A 17,786-nucleotide genomic window follows, 5' to 3' on the forward strand; every position below is an offset into this window, starting at 1 on the left:
GAACTAGACTAATACAATTCCAACCTGGCGAGTAGCGACTTATAACAAGACACTTTGTTTGATGCTTTTACTTGTTGCTAGAAATCAGGTTCGCAGAAAATGCTGTTTACTAGTTAAATTTAGTAGGAATAACACGATCTGTGACGTAGGTTATAGTATACCCAATTCGTTATTTTATGAGCGAAATGTTTTTTAACCTAACAGAATTCTTTGCCGACTGTTTTCTCTATGAATGAAGAAAATAAAGTAAATATTCAACTGTAGTGAAAAGAATCTTATTTAGTTGTACGAAGTATTTCAGCCAAAATTTGGGAGCCACGTGAGAGAATTATATATATTAGATCAGAAACACATCATTAAAAGGCAGAATGCTTTGGTGTTTTCAAAACAAAGCAAACGTTGCCACCGGCGGAAAAGAAATACAGCCAAAATTTGGGAGCCACGTAAGAGAATTATATATAATAGATTATTGTTTTGAAATTATTATTGAAGTTATACTTCTTATGCGACTTCTAACAAGGTTGCGTTAAACGCTTAACGCTACATTTTTATTGGCCGGGAAATCACGTGGTAGGATCCAGTTTTCCCTCATTCATTTCCATATTGTTTTGGTTCTCACTAGCATAAAAATAATAAAAGTCATAAAACTTTTGTTCTTCTGTAAATAATTTAGTTTGATTTGATACACATATAATTTAATAGGCTGGTATTTCTTATTTTCAAACTTAGTGGATAACAGTTGTAAAAAATGTGTGAAAACAATCCCACGGACAATGCGACGGATTTAAGGTTATGTCAAGGTACGTCTCTTGTGAATATCAATTGATTGTTAGGTTTTCCTTTTTCTAATTGTCATTTACATTTCACCAAATGCAGCCATGAGGGATATTAAATTATTTATTGCAAAATCTATATTGCCACTATCCACTGCAGGTTCACAAGCTCTGGCAGACGTTTAGGAATGGTCCAACAACCAAAGGGGAATAACTACCATTGATGCAGTTTTTGCAAGAAATATTGAAAAAATAGAACTCAAACATTTCGTATCTTACTTTAGTTATCATAATACCATTGTAAATGTTATAGATTTGAATATTTCTCCACTCGAAAATGATAATTAAAAGATGCGATCAATTGTGAATTGTAAGCATTGTTAATGAAGTTTGTCTTAAAGAAACAATATGATTTCACTAAAAAATCAATTTCTACCCCTTCCTATTTTCATTTCCACATTACGAAGTTTCACTTCTTCCGCGCGGAGGGACTCCACGCACTATTGTTTTTTATTTTTTATATCCGTCGTTGAACAGCCGACCCAATTTTGGGTTTACGACTACTAATGTTCAACTCCGTAGCCTTGTAATTGTGAACCAATCCAGAAGACAAGGAAGCTCCCGGATCAGTACCCCCAGAGGTATTGATTTGTTACGGGAACATGGAGGATTTTGCGACTTGACAGATTTAACGTGCATCAGCCACCATTTACTACACGGGGAGTCTTCGACCGGCGGGGATCGAACCCACGAACTCTTAAAAAAATTAGTTGAAAATTGTGCAGTATATAAATCATTAAAGTAGTTCTTTTATACTACGCATGCGCGGAAAAATGAATTTTTTTTATTCACAATTTAGCAGTGAATCGTTTTTTGCAACCAATAAGAAAGTCTGATTTGAATATCTTTAAAATTTAAAAAAAAATTAAGCAATTCTTTAAGTAGTTTTTGAACTTTTTAAAAGAAATTAAAAATGATAAGGGATTTTTTACAAATATTATTTTGTATCATAAGACAAAATTAAATAAACAATGATAATAAACGTTCATGCACCGAAATATGATTCTGTGAGGAAAGGAAACATGCAAAAGAAAGGACACTTGTATGGGAGATGATCCCCAACAATGCCGGTGTCATTTTTAATAAATCTTGTTTAATAGTAAAAAAAATGAAATTTGCGGAAAACCCCTTATAATTTTGAGTTTTCTTTTAAAAAGTACGAAAACTACTTAGAAAATTGCTTGTAACTTATTAAATTTTTAAGATATTCAAATCAGACTCTTTATTTATTAATTGCCAGATACGATTCACTACTAAATTAAGAATTGTTTTCATTTTTTCCCATGCACGAGCAGCATAAAGACCAGAGTTTTAAACGCAGTTTTAAAAAAATTTTTCTCAAATTTTAAAGCAATAATTAATTTTAAATTGCTCCAAAAATTTTGTTTAATTTCATTGAATATTTTTAAAGTTATAGCAAAAAAAAAAAGGTAGGACAAAAAAAAGTTTTTCTTTATTTTTATAAAAATGTTCATATCTCCGAAAATATTTAAGATCCGGTTACGAAATTTTGTGCAATTAGTGCGTATAATAACCAAAATAATTGTTGCAAGTTAAAAATTTATTGCTACATTTTTTTTTTGCATAGGGTGTTCAAAAACAATATTTTACGTTTGTAATTTATTGTCGATCTCTTCAACATCTAAAAGCTTTAAATTTCATTGATAAGTATGAGAAATCGCATAATCTAAACACTTCTGTAGTTACAAAATAATTCTTTAAGTGTTTATCGAGAAATATCAAAAATTTTGCTAGTATAGAAGCGTTTTAATTATTTTGTCCTACTCCTGTATTTTAAATGCATAGTGTCGGAAAACCAATGACATTTCTTTTCAACATAAAGCTAAATAAACTGACCTATAAGTTGGGCCGAAATAGGAGGTTAAAATCAAACAAACAAACAAACAAACAAACAAACAAACAAACAAACAAACAAACAAACAAACAAACAAACAAACAAACAAACAAACATCCTTTCGTGTAAACAAACAAATAGCTTCATGTTTTTTTAAATTTTACTCTTGAACTAACGCAGATAATATAACAATTACAAACTAAATTAAAGTTTTTATGATGCTTAATCAATGCAGGAGAGAGATTTGTTTTTATCAACTAAGATTGGCCTTGATTCAATGTTGCTCCTTAAATCAATGTTGATACGTTGCTGATTGATTTAGTCATACGTTGCTCACTGAATCAACTGTTACGTTGCTCATTGATTCAGTTATACGTTGCTCATTGATTCATTTATACGTTGCTCATTAGTTGATTTTTTCAATACTATATACTATCTCTATTTTTACCTAATTTGTTTCAATTCTCCTCTTTTCTTTAGTTTCTTTAGTTCTCATACGTTTTTCTAGTTTATATTAAATTAAAGAACCTAAAACTCTTGTTACTGTAAACATTGCAATTTATAAATTTGCACATAAAGAAATTTTGCGAATTCTATGGTTTAAATGCAATTTCTCTGCAACAGTGAATTGTATATAAATCAAATAGTAACACATATTAATTGCGTGAAATGTTTATAAAACAAATTTGTCACGTTCTGATACAAATCTTCACATTCTAGATCTTAATATTAATGGTTCGATGAGTGATCTCAAATATGTTACTTAATTAGTGCAAACAATATTTTGAGCTAAGAAATAAGGGACAAAAATAAATTTTTTTAAAATTCAATTTCTCAGGAGCTATACTACCGATTCTGCTCAAATTTTGTATTTTGTCGTGTAAAATTACATTCTTTAAAATGATATAGGCAATTACATACTTTACGATTCAAAAGTTTTCAACTGATATTAAATAAATTAATAGAAAATGATAAACATTTACTAAAGATTATTTTTTGTATGGAATTATCCTGGATCAAAAAAATGTATAAGTGTGTGCAAAATGTTTTCAATTTAATTGAAAAGTTCTCGAGATATTGCGGATTACGCAAAAATGTGAAATAGGGGGACAATAAGGGGTTCAACCAAAATTTTTTGATCTAAAGATAGTTCCATTCAGAATATAGTTTTTAGTAAATGTTTATTATTTATTATTATTTTATTTAATAAATGGTCACTAAAAGTTATACTTTGCATGAAATTATCTTTGGATAAACGAGTTTTATAATTAATTGCAAAAGTTTTTCAACTATTTTCAAAAGTTCTTGAGATATAGTGAAATACGCAATAAGGTAAAATTAATATTAAGAGGTCCACACTTTGGACCGCTCTCTTGACCAAACTATTTTGGGGATCAGAAATCCAAATCAGTAGAAAAAAGGTATATTCATTCAGAGAAAGTACGTTTTATGTCTGTTTTCGTAACTTAAATTTTTGTCTGCGCTAATTAGTTCGCACATATGAGGTCACACCCTCTTACCATTAAGATGAGTACTAGAACATGATGATCCAATCATAAGATCAAAAGTTATTCAGGGTGATCAATTTTTCAAAACATTAGAATGATCGTTGATGGAAAAGTCAGTTTTAATCTTTATATTGAAAAAGTTAGTTAAGCTTTGGTCTTAGGAAATTCAATGGTGACAATAAATAATCTATATATGGGTCATTCTCACAAAAACAGTCATTTTCATGTCCCCAGTATATTTTATGTTTGTTTTACAGCTTACGAAAAAAAGAAATTCAGGGAAAGTGCCCTTCAGAATGCAAGCTAACAAAAGAATAAAAATAAAATTATAAATTTTTATTTTTTATTTATTTTAGGTAATTAAAATATACCAATATGTCATTCCCTCACTTGTCCCCACTGCTGATTTAAAAAAAGAAAAAAATTATTTCTGAAATAAATTTTTTTTTTTTTACAAATTCGTGTTTTTTATTTCAGAATACTGAAATATAGAATTCAGAAAATCAATTTTAAATTTAATTTCTGATAAAAATATTAACACAGCACTATTTTAAACTTTGTCCCCAGTGTTTCGCGTCATTCCCTCACAACAATGTTCTTATCACCTGCAATCGTCTTAGAATAAAAATATTTTAATAAAAACTTCAGAAGTTAACAATTGTCATCATAGAACAAAATTGCAGTATGTTTCCATCTTCAACTTAAAGAAGCCTTGCTGTGGAAAAAATCTGAATGAATCAAACCAGGTAAAATTTTTTACATTTGTCATTCCCTCATGTCATTTTTTAGAGTAAAATAAAATACAACTTCATCGAGAAAGTGGATAATTATATGTTGCTTTCTTGTATGAATATAATTGTATGTGATTGACTTCAGAAATTAATTAGGCCTAACTGTTATTTTTAAATTTTATTGAATTCGTCATTCCCTCACTAGTGTATAAAGTGAGGGAATGACGCTGAAGTGAGGGAATGATTCAAGATGAGTATATTATTAAATTTTTTTTTGTTCAATCGTGCCAGCCAATTTTATTTCCCAAACCTTTAAAAACTATTAAATATATAAAAGTAAATTATAATAAATATCAGATATACTTAGTATGTTATCATTTTCAAACTTTAGGTAGATGTAACTTAGATAAAAACATGTATTAAAATAAAATATCATTCCCTCACTATTAGTGTCATTCCCTCACATTTTAAGTAGCGAAAATAATTTATTTACTTATTAATTAATTTGAAAAATGAATTAAAAAATTAATAAATTAATTTATTAAATTAATTAATTAATTATTAATTATTATAAATTAATTAATTATAAATTAATTATTTAAAAAATTAATTTATTTAAAAAATTAATTAATTTAAATATTAAGTATATTTTATAGGATATATACTTTCTTTATAATGCCATTACATATTTCTATTAATATAAAAAGTTTCAGAGCTTTTTATTCACTTTACTTTTTCGGGATTTTATGAACTGAAAAATGACAGTTTTCGTGAGAATGACCCATATATATTTCTCTTACACGGGGACAAAAAAAAGTCTCATTTCAACTCCCCGAATGGCAACGCTAGAAAATCGACCAATGATTGCCGGTAAAAATGTTACATGCCAAATCTAGCTGAGGTGGCTCAACATATAGCACTTTTAAAAACGGAAACTGAAATAACCAGAGAGAGCATTCTCACCAAATGTGACTTAAGCTAGGCAGAAGTGAGTAGTCTTTGTCGATAGATCTCTATTTTAGTATTTTGTCGAAAGCTGTTTTTTTTTTTCACGAATTAATATATATTGAATTTATTTGACGATTTTTGATTTATATCACGAATTTATTTGTTTTATTATTGTTATTAGTTATTCGTTGAAAAATGAGTCTCAGTCGTGCTGTTACGCTTTAAGATTTTATACTATAGCACATTTCTAATAGTCCGTGATATCCTTAAATCACACGTGCCTCCTGGGTGGTGCTAAATGAGTAACGGCGATGGCTAAGGCGATAAGTGCAAATAGAGCAAGGAGTTTTAGTTTTTCTATCCTGCAGTGGAATGCCGGAGGGCTTTCTTCTGCAAAGTTTTCAGAAATTAAGAGAGTAGTCGCAGAGGAGAACATCGACATCCTGGTCGTTCAAGAAGCTAATATTACAGAAGACAAAATGAAGTTCGACAATTTAGAATCTTTCACCATGCATGGTCTTTTCAAGAGCAGGCAGATCGCAAGTGGTATCCTTGTGGCCGTGCGAAACAAACTGACATCGTCCTTTGAAGTGTTGAAAACAATGAATAATCATGATACATCAGAAATCGCAGTCGTTAACATTTGGAACAAAAATACTATTTTCTGGGTTTTTGGTATATACAGTCCTCCAAACAACAAAAATTTAAATTTAGATTGCTTAACTTCTCACCGTAACACTATAATTGTAGGTGACTTCAACGCTGCTTCCCCCAACTGGGGATACACTTATCAAAATCAAGTAGGACAAATTGTCGAGAACTTTGTAAATAGCAATGCCATGTTTGTCCTTAACAATAAAGATGATCCAAACACCTTCATCCACTTTTCAGGCAGTTCTACAAATCCTGATCTAACTATTGTTTCCGCAAACTTAGTTGACTGTTGTAAAAAATCAGTGATTGGAAATCCGAGAAGCGGTCACCGAATGATAAAAACATCAGTCACTACAAATCAAATACCGGCAAGATGTAATACAAAAATCATGTGGAACTTCAAGAAAGCTAACTGGAAAGCCTTCACTGAAGATATGGAACATCAGGTAAACACCTTTCAAACTGATGCAACTCCACAACAATTAGTATCAACTTTTTCCTTAGCCCTTCAAGAGTGTGCTAAAAGGAACATTCCAAGAGGAAAGAGATTTAACTACAAACCATTTTGGAATACTGAACTTGAAGAACAAAGACACATCAGAGAGCAAGCAAGAAGAGAAGCTGAAAAGATAGAGGGGAAAACTAATGAAGAACGGAAACAAGATGTTATCAATTGGCGAAAGGAATGTGCAATAATGAAGAGAAAAGTCCTAGACGCTAAACGACAAGCATGGAATAAGTGCCTAAACGATTTAGACTATAGGACAGACGGACGCAAAGCCTATCAATTAATGAACAACCTGAACAATAAATATACACGAAGAGATAATCACCCCATAAAGAGAGGAAACAAATATATAAGTGGTTCAAGACAGATAGCAAAATTATTCAATAATTTTTACCTTGATCGGTACTCACTTAGCAAAGAACAAAAGAAACAAGAGAAAAGAAACAACAAACTAGTAAAAAGAGGAACATCTAAGTTTAAGTGCCCAGAAAACCTTTTCACGGAGGACTTTTCAATAGAAGAATTGAACAAGGCTATACATGACCTCAAATACGGTAAACAACCAGGTACTGATAACATATTCCCGGAGTTCCTGAAACACCTGGGAATATCAGCGAAGAAATCCCTACTAACGATTTTTAATAAAATCTGGAACGAAGAATCAAGCCTCCCAACAAACTGGCTGAAAGCAAAAATCATTCCAATTCTAAAACCAGGTAAGTCACCCGAAGACATAGAATCATACCGACCAATCTCACTGACATCCGTCATGGTCAAAACTTTTGAAAGAATGATAAATGCATGATTAAGGCTTTACCTGGAGTCAAATGATATCCTAGCAGAAGAACAGTCGGGTTTCAGAAACAACATGTCAACCGCCAACTCAATTATGAAGTTGGTTCACAAAATTAAATCCGGTTTCAGTTCAAAGAAAAGTTCTTTGGCAGTATTTTTTGATTTTCAAGGAGCCTACGACACAGTTTGGAGAAGCAAACTTCTAACCAAACTTCAAACTTGTGGAATTTGCATTAAATGTTACAGAAGGTTCTTATCCCAAAGATGGGCAAAAACAAGATGGAACGAACAGGAATCTACCTACAAACAAAGCAAAGTCGGTCTGCCACAAGGAGCAGTAAGCAGCTGTACCCTATTTAGCATCTACATCAACGATCTGGTAGACAAACTAACAAGTTTAGATGGTATTAACGTTTGTATGTTCGCAGATGATGTTGTCATTTGGACGGAAGCAGAAAACTGCCAAGCATATGAAGATCAAAGGAATAATCTTGAAGGTGTTATGAATAAAGCTCTCGAGGTCTTGCAGTCTTGGTCCAAAGAGAATAACATGATTATCAACAAAAATAAAACCGTTTACCAATTCTACTCTCTAAGGCGTGTTAATCCAGACTTTGATTTGATAATAGATGATAGTAAGCTTCAAAAAAGCAACCTTACCACATATCTAGGTGTAGTACTGGATAACAAGTTAAGCTTTACCAATCATATCAATACTGTTATAGACAAAGTAGAAAAGAGAACTTCAATTCTGAAAAGACTAGCCGGTGCCAAATGGGGAAGCTCACAACACACTCTAAATAAGACCTATAACACCTATATCAAACCAATTATCAAATACGGAAGTGAGGTGTTAATTTCTAGCGCACAAGGTAAGCTCGACCCTTTGGAAAGAGCCCAAAACAATGCTCTCCGAATCATTACGGGAGCAGTGAAGACAACCCCAATTATAGCCCTACAATACTATACTTCTAATGCACCAATTACCACTGAAATTAAAATACAAGCAGTTGGCACTTATGTTAAAATGAAATTCTTCCATAGAGCGCAATGGATGAATGAATCAAAACCAAGTTCCATAAAGATCCAAATCTCTCCTCTAGAGGTATGTGAAAAATTACTGCATGATTTCCAAGAAGATGAGCCAACTATCTGTAACAAGTACATGACAAACCCTCTCAAATTTATAGATGTCAGGCACCAACTAGATATCAATGATTTGGGTAAGAAAAACATACCTGACACAGTACTAAAAACAAATGCGTTATGCATGCTACAAGAGCAATACCCTGAACCAGAATGGACGAGAGTGTACACTGACGGCTCAAAAATACAAGCCAGCACCGGAGCAGGAGTACACAGTAAGCTCTTTTCTCACAGCGCCCCTGTGGGATACTATATGTCAAATTTTGATGCAGAGATCTTCGCTATATCGATAGCCCTGGAAAACCTTAAGAATAAGATCAATTACTTCACTAAAGCAGTAATCCTTGTCTACTCTAAGGCAGCTATTCAGGCAGTTGCCATAAACCATGATTCAGATACTCAGACTATTTCAGATATTAGAGATAATTTGATTTTTCTCGAGAATGCCAACAAAATTATTATGTTCCAGTGGATCCCTTCGCATGTAGGAATCAATGGCAATGAAAAGGCAGACCAACTGGCCAAGAAAGGGACACTCGAACCACAATGTAATAAACCGATTCCACCAGATTCCCTTAAAAAACAATTTTCCCAGAAACTTAAGACCAACCTAAAGCTCAACCAAGCAGTAAAATCCACTGGAAAACCCTGGGCTAACATCCAAAACAGTTGGAAGAAATTTTGTCACAGTCCTCGTAAGAAGGCTGTGGCAAACTTCAGACTCTCAACAGGCCATGACTGCTTGGCAGAGCACCTCAACAGAATAGGTATCCTTCCATCTAGCGAGTGCCAAATCTGCAATTCGGGAACCATGAACTCAGACCACTTGCTTGTATGCCCTTTACTGGACAAACAATCCCAAGAGCTGGGTGATTTGTGTAAACTTTACTGGGATGCCAGAGATCACATGAACTCTCTGTAAAGACTACTCCTCATTCTTCACTGTATATAGATATATTTTTTCTTACTTTAATTTTTTCTATGTGTTCTTTTTGTATTAATATGTGTTTGTCATGCGTTTTCTTTGCTTGTTATTGTAATTTTGTTCCTTTTTACTCTTTGTTTAAGTCCACTTAAAGTTGAAATTGTATATGGATTAATATTTCCAATAAAGCCATATGTAACAACACATTTCTAATAGGTTTAACGAATTACATGTCATTTATTTGAATTCAAATTTATTTTAATGACTTAGTATTTACTAAAAAGATGTAATTGTTTTTTTTAAAAAAAAGTTGTTATATGGATTTGAATGATTGTTTTGAATTCTTAGAATTTTGTGAATTTGCAATGTACCTAAGTTAGTAGCGAGCGAAGCGAGCTTGGTTTGCGAAGCAAACCATATAAGATTGCGTAGCAATTTTCGGGGGTTGGCGAGCGTTAGCGAGCAGGGGGCGCAGCCCACTAGTATAATGTATTGTTGCAAACCAATAGGAAAATTAGGGAAAATTTAATAAGAAAATCTACCGGAGATAAATTTAGGGTGGAAACGTTTTTTTTTCCAGTATTAGAAGTTTAAAAATAAATGGTATAATTGTATAGGGTATGTAATTTTTAAAATTAATAAATTTTTTAACTATTCTTTGCCATCCATTTCAAGTTTAATCGTCTGACAGATAATTTGATTGTTTGCAAAATACGTATCGTTTTTGTTATCGTTTTCACTTTCTAGAATTAAAAGCTTGATTAATAAAGATATTAGAAAGTTTAGGCATTCAACCAGCAATTCATTAATGTGAAGAAGTTTTATTTATTTAAATTTTAACTCAGCAAACGATAATTCAAAGCAGATTTAATTTAATTGTGGTAATGGAACAATGTAATGGATGTGTTTACGCATTTTCATCAGTGAAATGTGTTTATTGACTCAAAATGAATATAAAACATATCAGGTATGTGCTGTTTTCTTTTTCAATTACAATTTACTAAACTTTTTTTAATCATATCATGAAAAAAAAACGAATTTTGTCTGCATTGATTCTTTTTATTATTCACTAGTAAAATATGCTTCTGCGCGTAACTGAACCAACTATGAAATGTTATTTTGTTAGATTTTTCAGCAGTTAAAAAAAATTATTGATTTTATGAAAAATAATTACGATTAGAAATAAACTCTTTTTAAATGACAAAATAGTGATTAACGTTACTATATTTATAATATTACACACTACTTTACTAAACTTAATAGTGAATTTAACATTATGATATACTTTCTTTCACTGTTTGGAATATTTCGAGTTGTTCCTTGATTTAGAAACATTTTTGAATATAATAATGTTAGAAAAACAACTATTTTTTAAAAAAATAAATGTATCATTACTATTAATATTGTCACTTCCATTAATGCTCGTTTCTACGTGAAGACCAGAAGTACGTTCAAACTATGATATAAAAAGTGTATATGAAAAATACCTATCTTTTTTGAAATTAAAAAGCTTTTTAAAAATATGGCAGCCGTTTGAATTTGAAATTGAGTGTGTCTAATTTCAACTAAAAATATCAAATGTTAAACTCAATTCAGTTAAAATTTCATAGATTTTTTGACATTAAATGAGTTTAATTTTTTAGTCGAACCAAAGTCGTGAACCTAAGTCGAAAAATGTAGTGTTCTGTTGTCACTAGGTCATCTGAATACAGTATAGGATATTTTTTATTTATTCTATTGCAAATAATTTACAATAGAATAAATTATTATTTAAAATTATCTGCAAATGATTTAAAAGATTATATCTGTAAAAATATACAAATGATAAACGAGAACACATTTCATTTGCAGTCGAATTAGCGAATGTGGTGACCTCTATCAGCATTCTTTTTCTCTATTTAAGGATTTTTACAAAAGAACACTTAATTTTTATGAGGATATTTGAACTTATTTCAAGTAATATCTAAATGGGATTTTTTCAACAAATAGTTTAGAAAACTGTCAAAATTCACAAGGCAATAAATAATTAAATAAATACAGTTAAGTTAAAGGTCCTTTCATAAGCAGTAATATAAGCAAACTTTTGATTCAAAATAAGCTTTAGAAAAATATTTTTGAAAAACACAAAAAAGTATATTGTTCTGAAAATGCATTTTTAGAATAATTAATGATTGTTATCTACTTATCCATTTTCTAAAGGTATAAATTTTCTATCGGATATTGGAATTTGTTTCTTCGGAAATATTAATTGTATTGTGGAGTTTATGTATGCCTTCAGAAAATACGTGATTAATTAATAAAACTTAATTCCCTTTGTGAAATATTCCAAGATCTTGCACATTCTCTTACAAGTTTGGACTGTTTAAGATACAGCTATGATTCTAAGAAAATGCAATAGAAGAGGAAATGCTTGGCTTAAAGTTTAAATATGGATTAGTTTCACCATTAATCAGAGAGATGTAATTCAATGATTAATTAAGTTTTGTGTAATTATATTTGAGTAATAGTAGCCAAATAGCAATAGCACAATATATGCTTCGAGACAGGTTGAAATTGAAAAGAATAATTGAAATAGATGCAATTTTATGAGACTTGAAATAATCGAAACTATAAATCCATTTGATTTGGTTTTTTCACATAGTGGATTTAGGTTTCTGTATTTTCTCCTCAACACAACCATAATTTGGCAAATCTAACTTGGGATTAGTTGCCAGCATAATAGGCTTTAAGCACTAAATTGTATGGATTCTCAAAACTTACCAAGTTTCAACACCATATCAAATTTCTACGCAGCCTTTTTCATATAATATTTGGCTGTGGTTTAATATTTATTACTTTCATAAAATGTATTGTCATCAGAATTCTACGTAAAAAACCATCTCGAAAGGTATGTTTTTATTGGGAAAGTAACTAATCTATTTATGTATTTTACTTACACGGCAACAAAAAAAGTCCTCATTTCTTTTTCGCTTTGGTAACAATGAATTGAAAAATCAAGCACGTGAGCAGTCATAAGTATGAAAACGTAAACATACGTGTTTACAAATTTCTGAATGAAAATTCTTTTCTCGCGTGGACAACGAAAAACTGAAACAAACTGAGGTATAAGTAGGGCGGAATTAAAAGATTAAAAGTGAATATTTCAAATGGAAAAAAAAGTGTTCGTTTATGCAGGCTCAAAAATGATAATTTTGTTCATAACAATAATAGCTTTGTAGTGATAACTCAAAGCTCTGAAATTTATTATTGTGTTTTTTACAAAGTTGTGAAACTTTAATAGCAATTGTTTTTTTAAAGCATAATGCTTGTTTTGTTTCTGCAAATATTTTAATTGTATGCCATTCATTTTTTATTTCAATAACTTTTTATTGACTGAAAAGTTTGATTTTTTAAAGAGGAATTAATTTTAAAGATCTTATTAATTGATTTAAAATTTTAGGATTTAACGATGGAACAAATTTCAAATGAGTTATAACTTAATAGCAAACAAAGCGATCATTGTTTGCTAAGTAAACCATATAAGATTACATGGCGATGTTTGGGGGCTGGGAAGCAGCAGCAAATAGGGTCGGAGAGAACTAGTACACTACAGCAGCTGTAATATATACTAAAAATGGTATAAACTTATTTTTTTATTAAGTGTTGTAGGCAAAAAAAATTATTTTATTTTATTTAAATTCCGGCATAAGCTACCCTTACAAAAAATAAGGTGCTTTTGAGGTTGCTTTGAGGTTGACAGGTGTAAAAAAATACACCTAAGGTAGAAAATGAGGTTATAAGGTTGGGATTATGAAATGAGGTTTTGAAAGAATAATAACCTCATTAATATCACTCAATTTCAACCTCATTTAACCCTCACAAAATCAACCTCATATATAACTCAGAAATAATTTTAATTTAGATCGGGTGAACTTATTCACACCTCAAATACACGTCTTTGCTTGAAGTGTAGAAAAAATAACCCATACACAACAAAAACAACCTCCTTAAGCTGTTTGCTCTAAAGTAGATTTCCATCAACCTCAAAACAACCTCAATTGTTAATAAAATAACTTCATACACTTTGATTATACACCTCGGGAGGTTGATCTTTTAAGGTTATTTTTGAAATCAACTTCGAATAAGCCTCAAATCAACCTTGACAACTCAAGCAACCTCGTATAAACCTCGTATAAACCTTAATATTTCTAAATTCTAATCAGCTAAAATAAATAATTTTCACAATACATTATTTGATAAGTAATATGCTTAAATATGAAGATTAAATTAGATTAAGAAATATGAAGATATGCTTAAATATTATAAAAAGGTTATTGATATTTATCTCTTACAACAGTATTTTTTAAAGAAATTATTTTGTTAAATATAAATACATTTGTATATTTGCTTGAATGACATACTAATTGCAGCCATGCTTCAATAACGTTTTTAATGCCTTTAACAAAATAATAAAATTTTTTAAACATTAACTGTTAGTCTATCACAGTGTAATTGCCCAACAGCATAAATAACCGATTTTACACTAATTGTAAAATTCATAATAAGCTAATATTATTTCTCGTGTGGCTAACTCTATTAAACTTATTGACACTTCACACATTCATCTTGGGTATAATGAATGCCCCTAGAACCCCAAGTGTCAGACATCGGGCGAGGCTGCTCATAGGGCAAGCAGTTTGACACTCGTGATCAATACGCGTATCTTCAAACGGATTTATCACTGTCTCGAACTGCAAACTGTATTGCAATTTTGAATAAATGAATGACTATTCTCAATATGGAATTCTGACGCTCAGTTGGTTGTAATTGAACACAAAAGAATGCATGAATTCACAAAACATTATATAAGTCAAGGATTTACAGTGAATTAAAGTATTTTATAAAATGTCAAATGGAAGGCGGATGTATGAAATATTAACCCACAGGCGGTTTAGCAAATAAATAAAATTGGGAGAACGTTTCTCCCAGTACAATATTTCCCTACCTAATTACATATAAAAACTGGTTTCGCTATGCGGAGAAGATTGCAGATTAAAATACCACTTTCTACGTGCAGAATCATCATTGGGTTAAATTGTACTGTTATAAAAAAAAAAAAAAAAAAAAAAAAAAAAAAAAAATAACTTTTGATTTAATGAACGGATTTTTACATGCTTGGTCTCAAACTGGCCTGGACTTCGAAGGCCTAATCAAGTATGCCAATCAATTAGAGTAAACGATATTTTTCAGTTAACATATCGGAAACTGTAAAGTACTGTTCCTGAAAAACGTATATTTTTCTTTTTTGGCTGGATGCGGATTCTTCCCCTTCAAAATATGGTGATAACCGTCATTTGAAATAAATGGTCTTCGATAGTTAAAGCAGGAGATCGATAAAAAATGTGAATCTGAGAATGTTTATTTTTTTTGCGCATCTCACCTTGACTCTGGAAATTATGAAGCGAATCGAAAAATGTTTGCACATGATTATAAAACGTACTTTTCCGAAGATGAATCAACTAAAAAAGTTAAATTATTAATATTTTTTTATTATTCATTATAAGTATACGACTTTCTTTAAAGTTTGATAACTCAGAAATTATTCGACTAATTTCACTTTCTAGAATGTTGTAAAAATTTGCTTATCCTACAATTAAATTTTTTTGACAACGTAACACATTTTTTATAACGCTAAAACGTTACACAATGCATCGAATCAACCATCCCTTTTGACCTAAGTTACAGAATGTGTTGTCGTCTCTTTCAACTTTCCGACTAAAATAAATTTTTTAATCGAAAATACAATGGATATACAATTTTTAAGTTGTACAATGGTAGAAAAATATTAGCACACATTATAGAAAATTTCTGAATCTATAATTCATAGATCAAAAGTCATTTCAAAAAGATTTTGTTCATATTTCATATTTTCATTAGACTTAAAAATATAAAGCGCTCATTGCTTGATGTAAGAAAATGCAACAATAATTCATGCATTTAAAATTTCATTCTTCCAAATTAATTTCAAAGCTAGAGTGCGTTTTCTTTAATGTAAAGTTCATTTTCAAATGTTTATTTAATAAAAGCAATTTTTTTTTCAAGTTATGAATATTATTTAAAAGTAATAACGTCACTTTAGCGTTAGTTTTATTTCATTAAATTCCACTTTTATCTGTTATAAAATTTAATATTTTATGCATATTTGTAACAGGTATTTCAAAAGAATGATAAATATGAAAGTAATTTTAAATGTGCCAAAATTATTTAAAAATTATGTTTCTTGTGAATAATTAACGCCTCTTTTATTCGTTTGCAAACATAATTTTAAAAATTCAATTTATCAAGGGAAATTAAATTTTTGATTTAAAGATGGAAACATAACATAGTTTTCTAAAATACACAGGAGAAAAGCTCATTTCTGGGCATTTTAAGTTATAACAGTTGTATTGGACCCAAAGGAAAATACGTCACCATTATATGATGACGTACTTTCTTTATTGTCCAATTATAAATAGTTTAGTCATTACCTATAACTGGTATAGAATTTTTGTAGCATCCATACAAGAATTTTCTCAGCAGGGGATAAATTATATTATATAATAATAAATACAGCTAAACCCCGCTATAGTAAACACGGTTTATAGTGAACTCCCGAATATAGTGAACGAAATGTTCAGTCCCGTGCCTTGTTATACACGTATAATGTTATTTTTTGTGGATATAGTGAACCAAAAAAGTGAGGAAGTTGAATATAATGAACTTTTTTCTGCCTTCGACTGATTTTTATTCTTCATTTTTTTATATAATTTTGAAATTTCTACTTCAAAATAAATACATATACCAATGTTTAAAACCATCTATAGAGGGGAATGTAGCGATAAGCATTTTTTCTTGTTTGCTTCTTTTATCTCACTTTCCGATCCCTGAACAAACCAAGCAGATGTTTCCAACCTAGGCAGTTGATGCACCTGTAAGGTGTCAGTGGGATCAATAAGCATTTTCTGTCAGAGGGAATGAGAAATTATTCGTTATTGGTCAAAGGGTTGGACACTAATATGTGTTGATAAGGCCCTCATTTCAACTCCTTTTTGCTCTCAGTTCAGTTAAAAAAAGGTCTGCAAACAAGTTTCTCAAATTTAACTATGGCGACCAGTATACGTAAAACGTTCTCCATTGATGATTAAATGGGCATAATCAGAAAAATTGAAAATGGATGCAATCAAGTTGATATTTGCAGGGAATATTAACTATCCAAATCTGCAGTTTGTAACAAATGGAAAAATATGCAATTAATAATTTCTGCTCATGAAAAAAATTTAGATGGCAGAAAAAAATTGAAGAATGCAGATCACAGGCATGTTGAAGAAGCATTACTGAAGAGGTTCACCATTCGAAGAAGCCGCAATTTTCCAGTATCTGGACAAATGTCGATGCTAAGTGATTTTATGAGACTACTTTTATGTGCTCGAATGGCGGGTTAGACAGGTTTAAAAAGCGGAATAACAGAAATTCAGGAAAAATTATCTGAGAGTCAAGAAGTGTTTCCATATCTGATGTTGAGGATTGCTCATCAGCTGAAAATTACAAATTTTTTTGCACGCAAGACGAAGAGTAATGAAAAATAGCGCATTTTTTGCTACTACATAATATTTTTCAGTCATTTATTTGAATGATGTGTAATAAAAGGGAGGAGTTTGGGAATCATTGGTTAAATTGCCTACGTAACGGATTTAGTGAACTCCCGGTTATAGTGAACCAAACTTGCGGTCCCTTGAAGGTTCACTATAGAGGAGTTTGACTGTATATGAATCCCCTGTAAATAACTATAATTTCTTTTTAAATTTTGATCACCGCTAAAACTTTTTAACTTTAAACCTTTTAAATATAAATAACTAGAAAATTAT

The 17,786-nt window shown here is 30.6% G+C and overlaps 1 protein-coding gene across 1 annotated transcript; it reads left to right on the top strand.

The window, feature by feature from the left end:
- The first annotated feature begins 7,905 nt into the window (after positions 1-7,905).
- On the top strand, positions 7,906-9,900 carry LOC122271813 (uncharacterized). Its single transcript, XM_043054290.3, has one exon. It carries the CDS (start codon positions 7,906-7,908, stop codon positions 9,898-9,900), a length of 1,995 nt encoding a protein of 664 aa, XP_042910224.2.
- The last annotated feature ends 7,886 nt before the right edge of the window (positions 9,901-17,786 follow it).

This window comes from Parasteatoda tepidariorum, chromosome 7 (assembly GCF_982258835.1).
Source record: "Parasteatoda tepidariorum strain Cologne lab strain chromosome 7, Ptep-v5.0, whole genome shotgun sequence".
NCBI lineage: Eukaryota > Metazoa > Arthropoda > Arachnida > Araneae > Theridiidae > Parasteatoda > Parasteatoda tepidariorum.

Excerpts from the sequence above, each read along its gene's own strand:
- LOC122271813 (XM_043054290.3), top strand. The coding sequence starts at position 7,906 with ATGTCAACCGCCAACTCAATTATGAAGTTGGTTCACAAAATTAAATCC.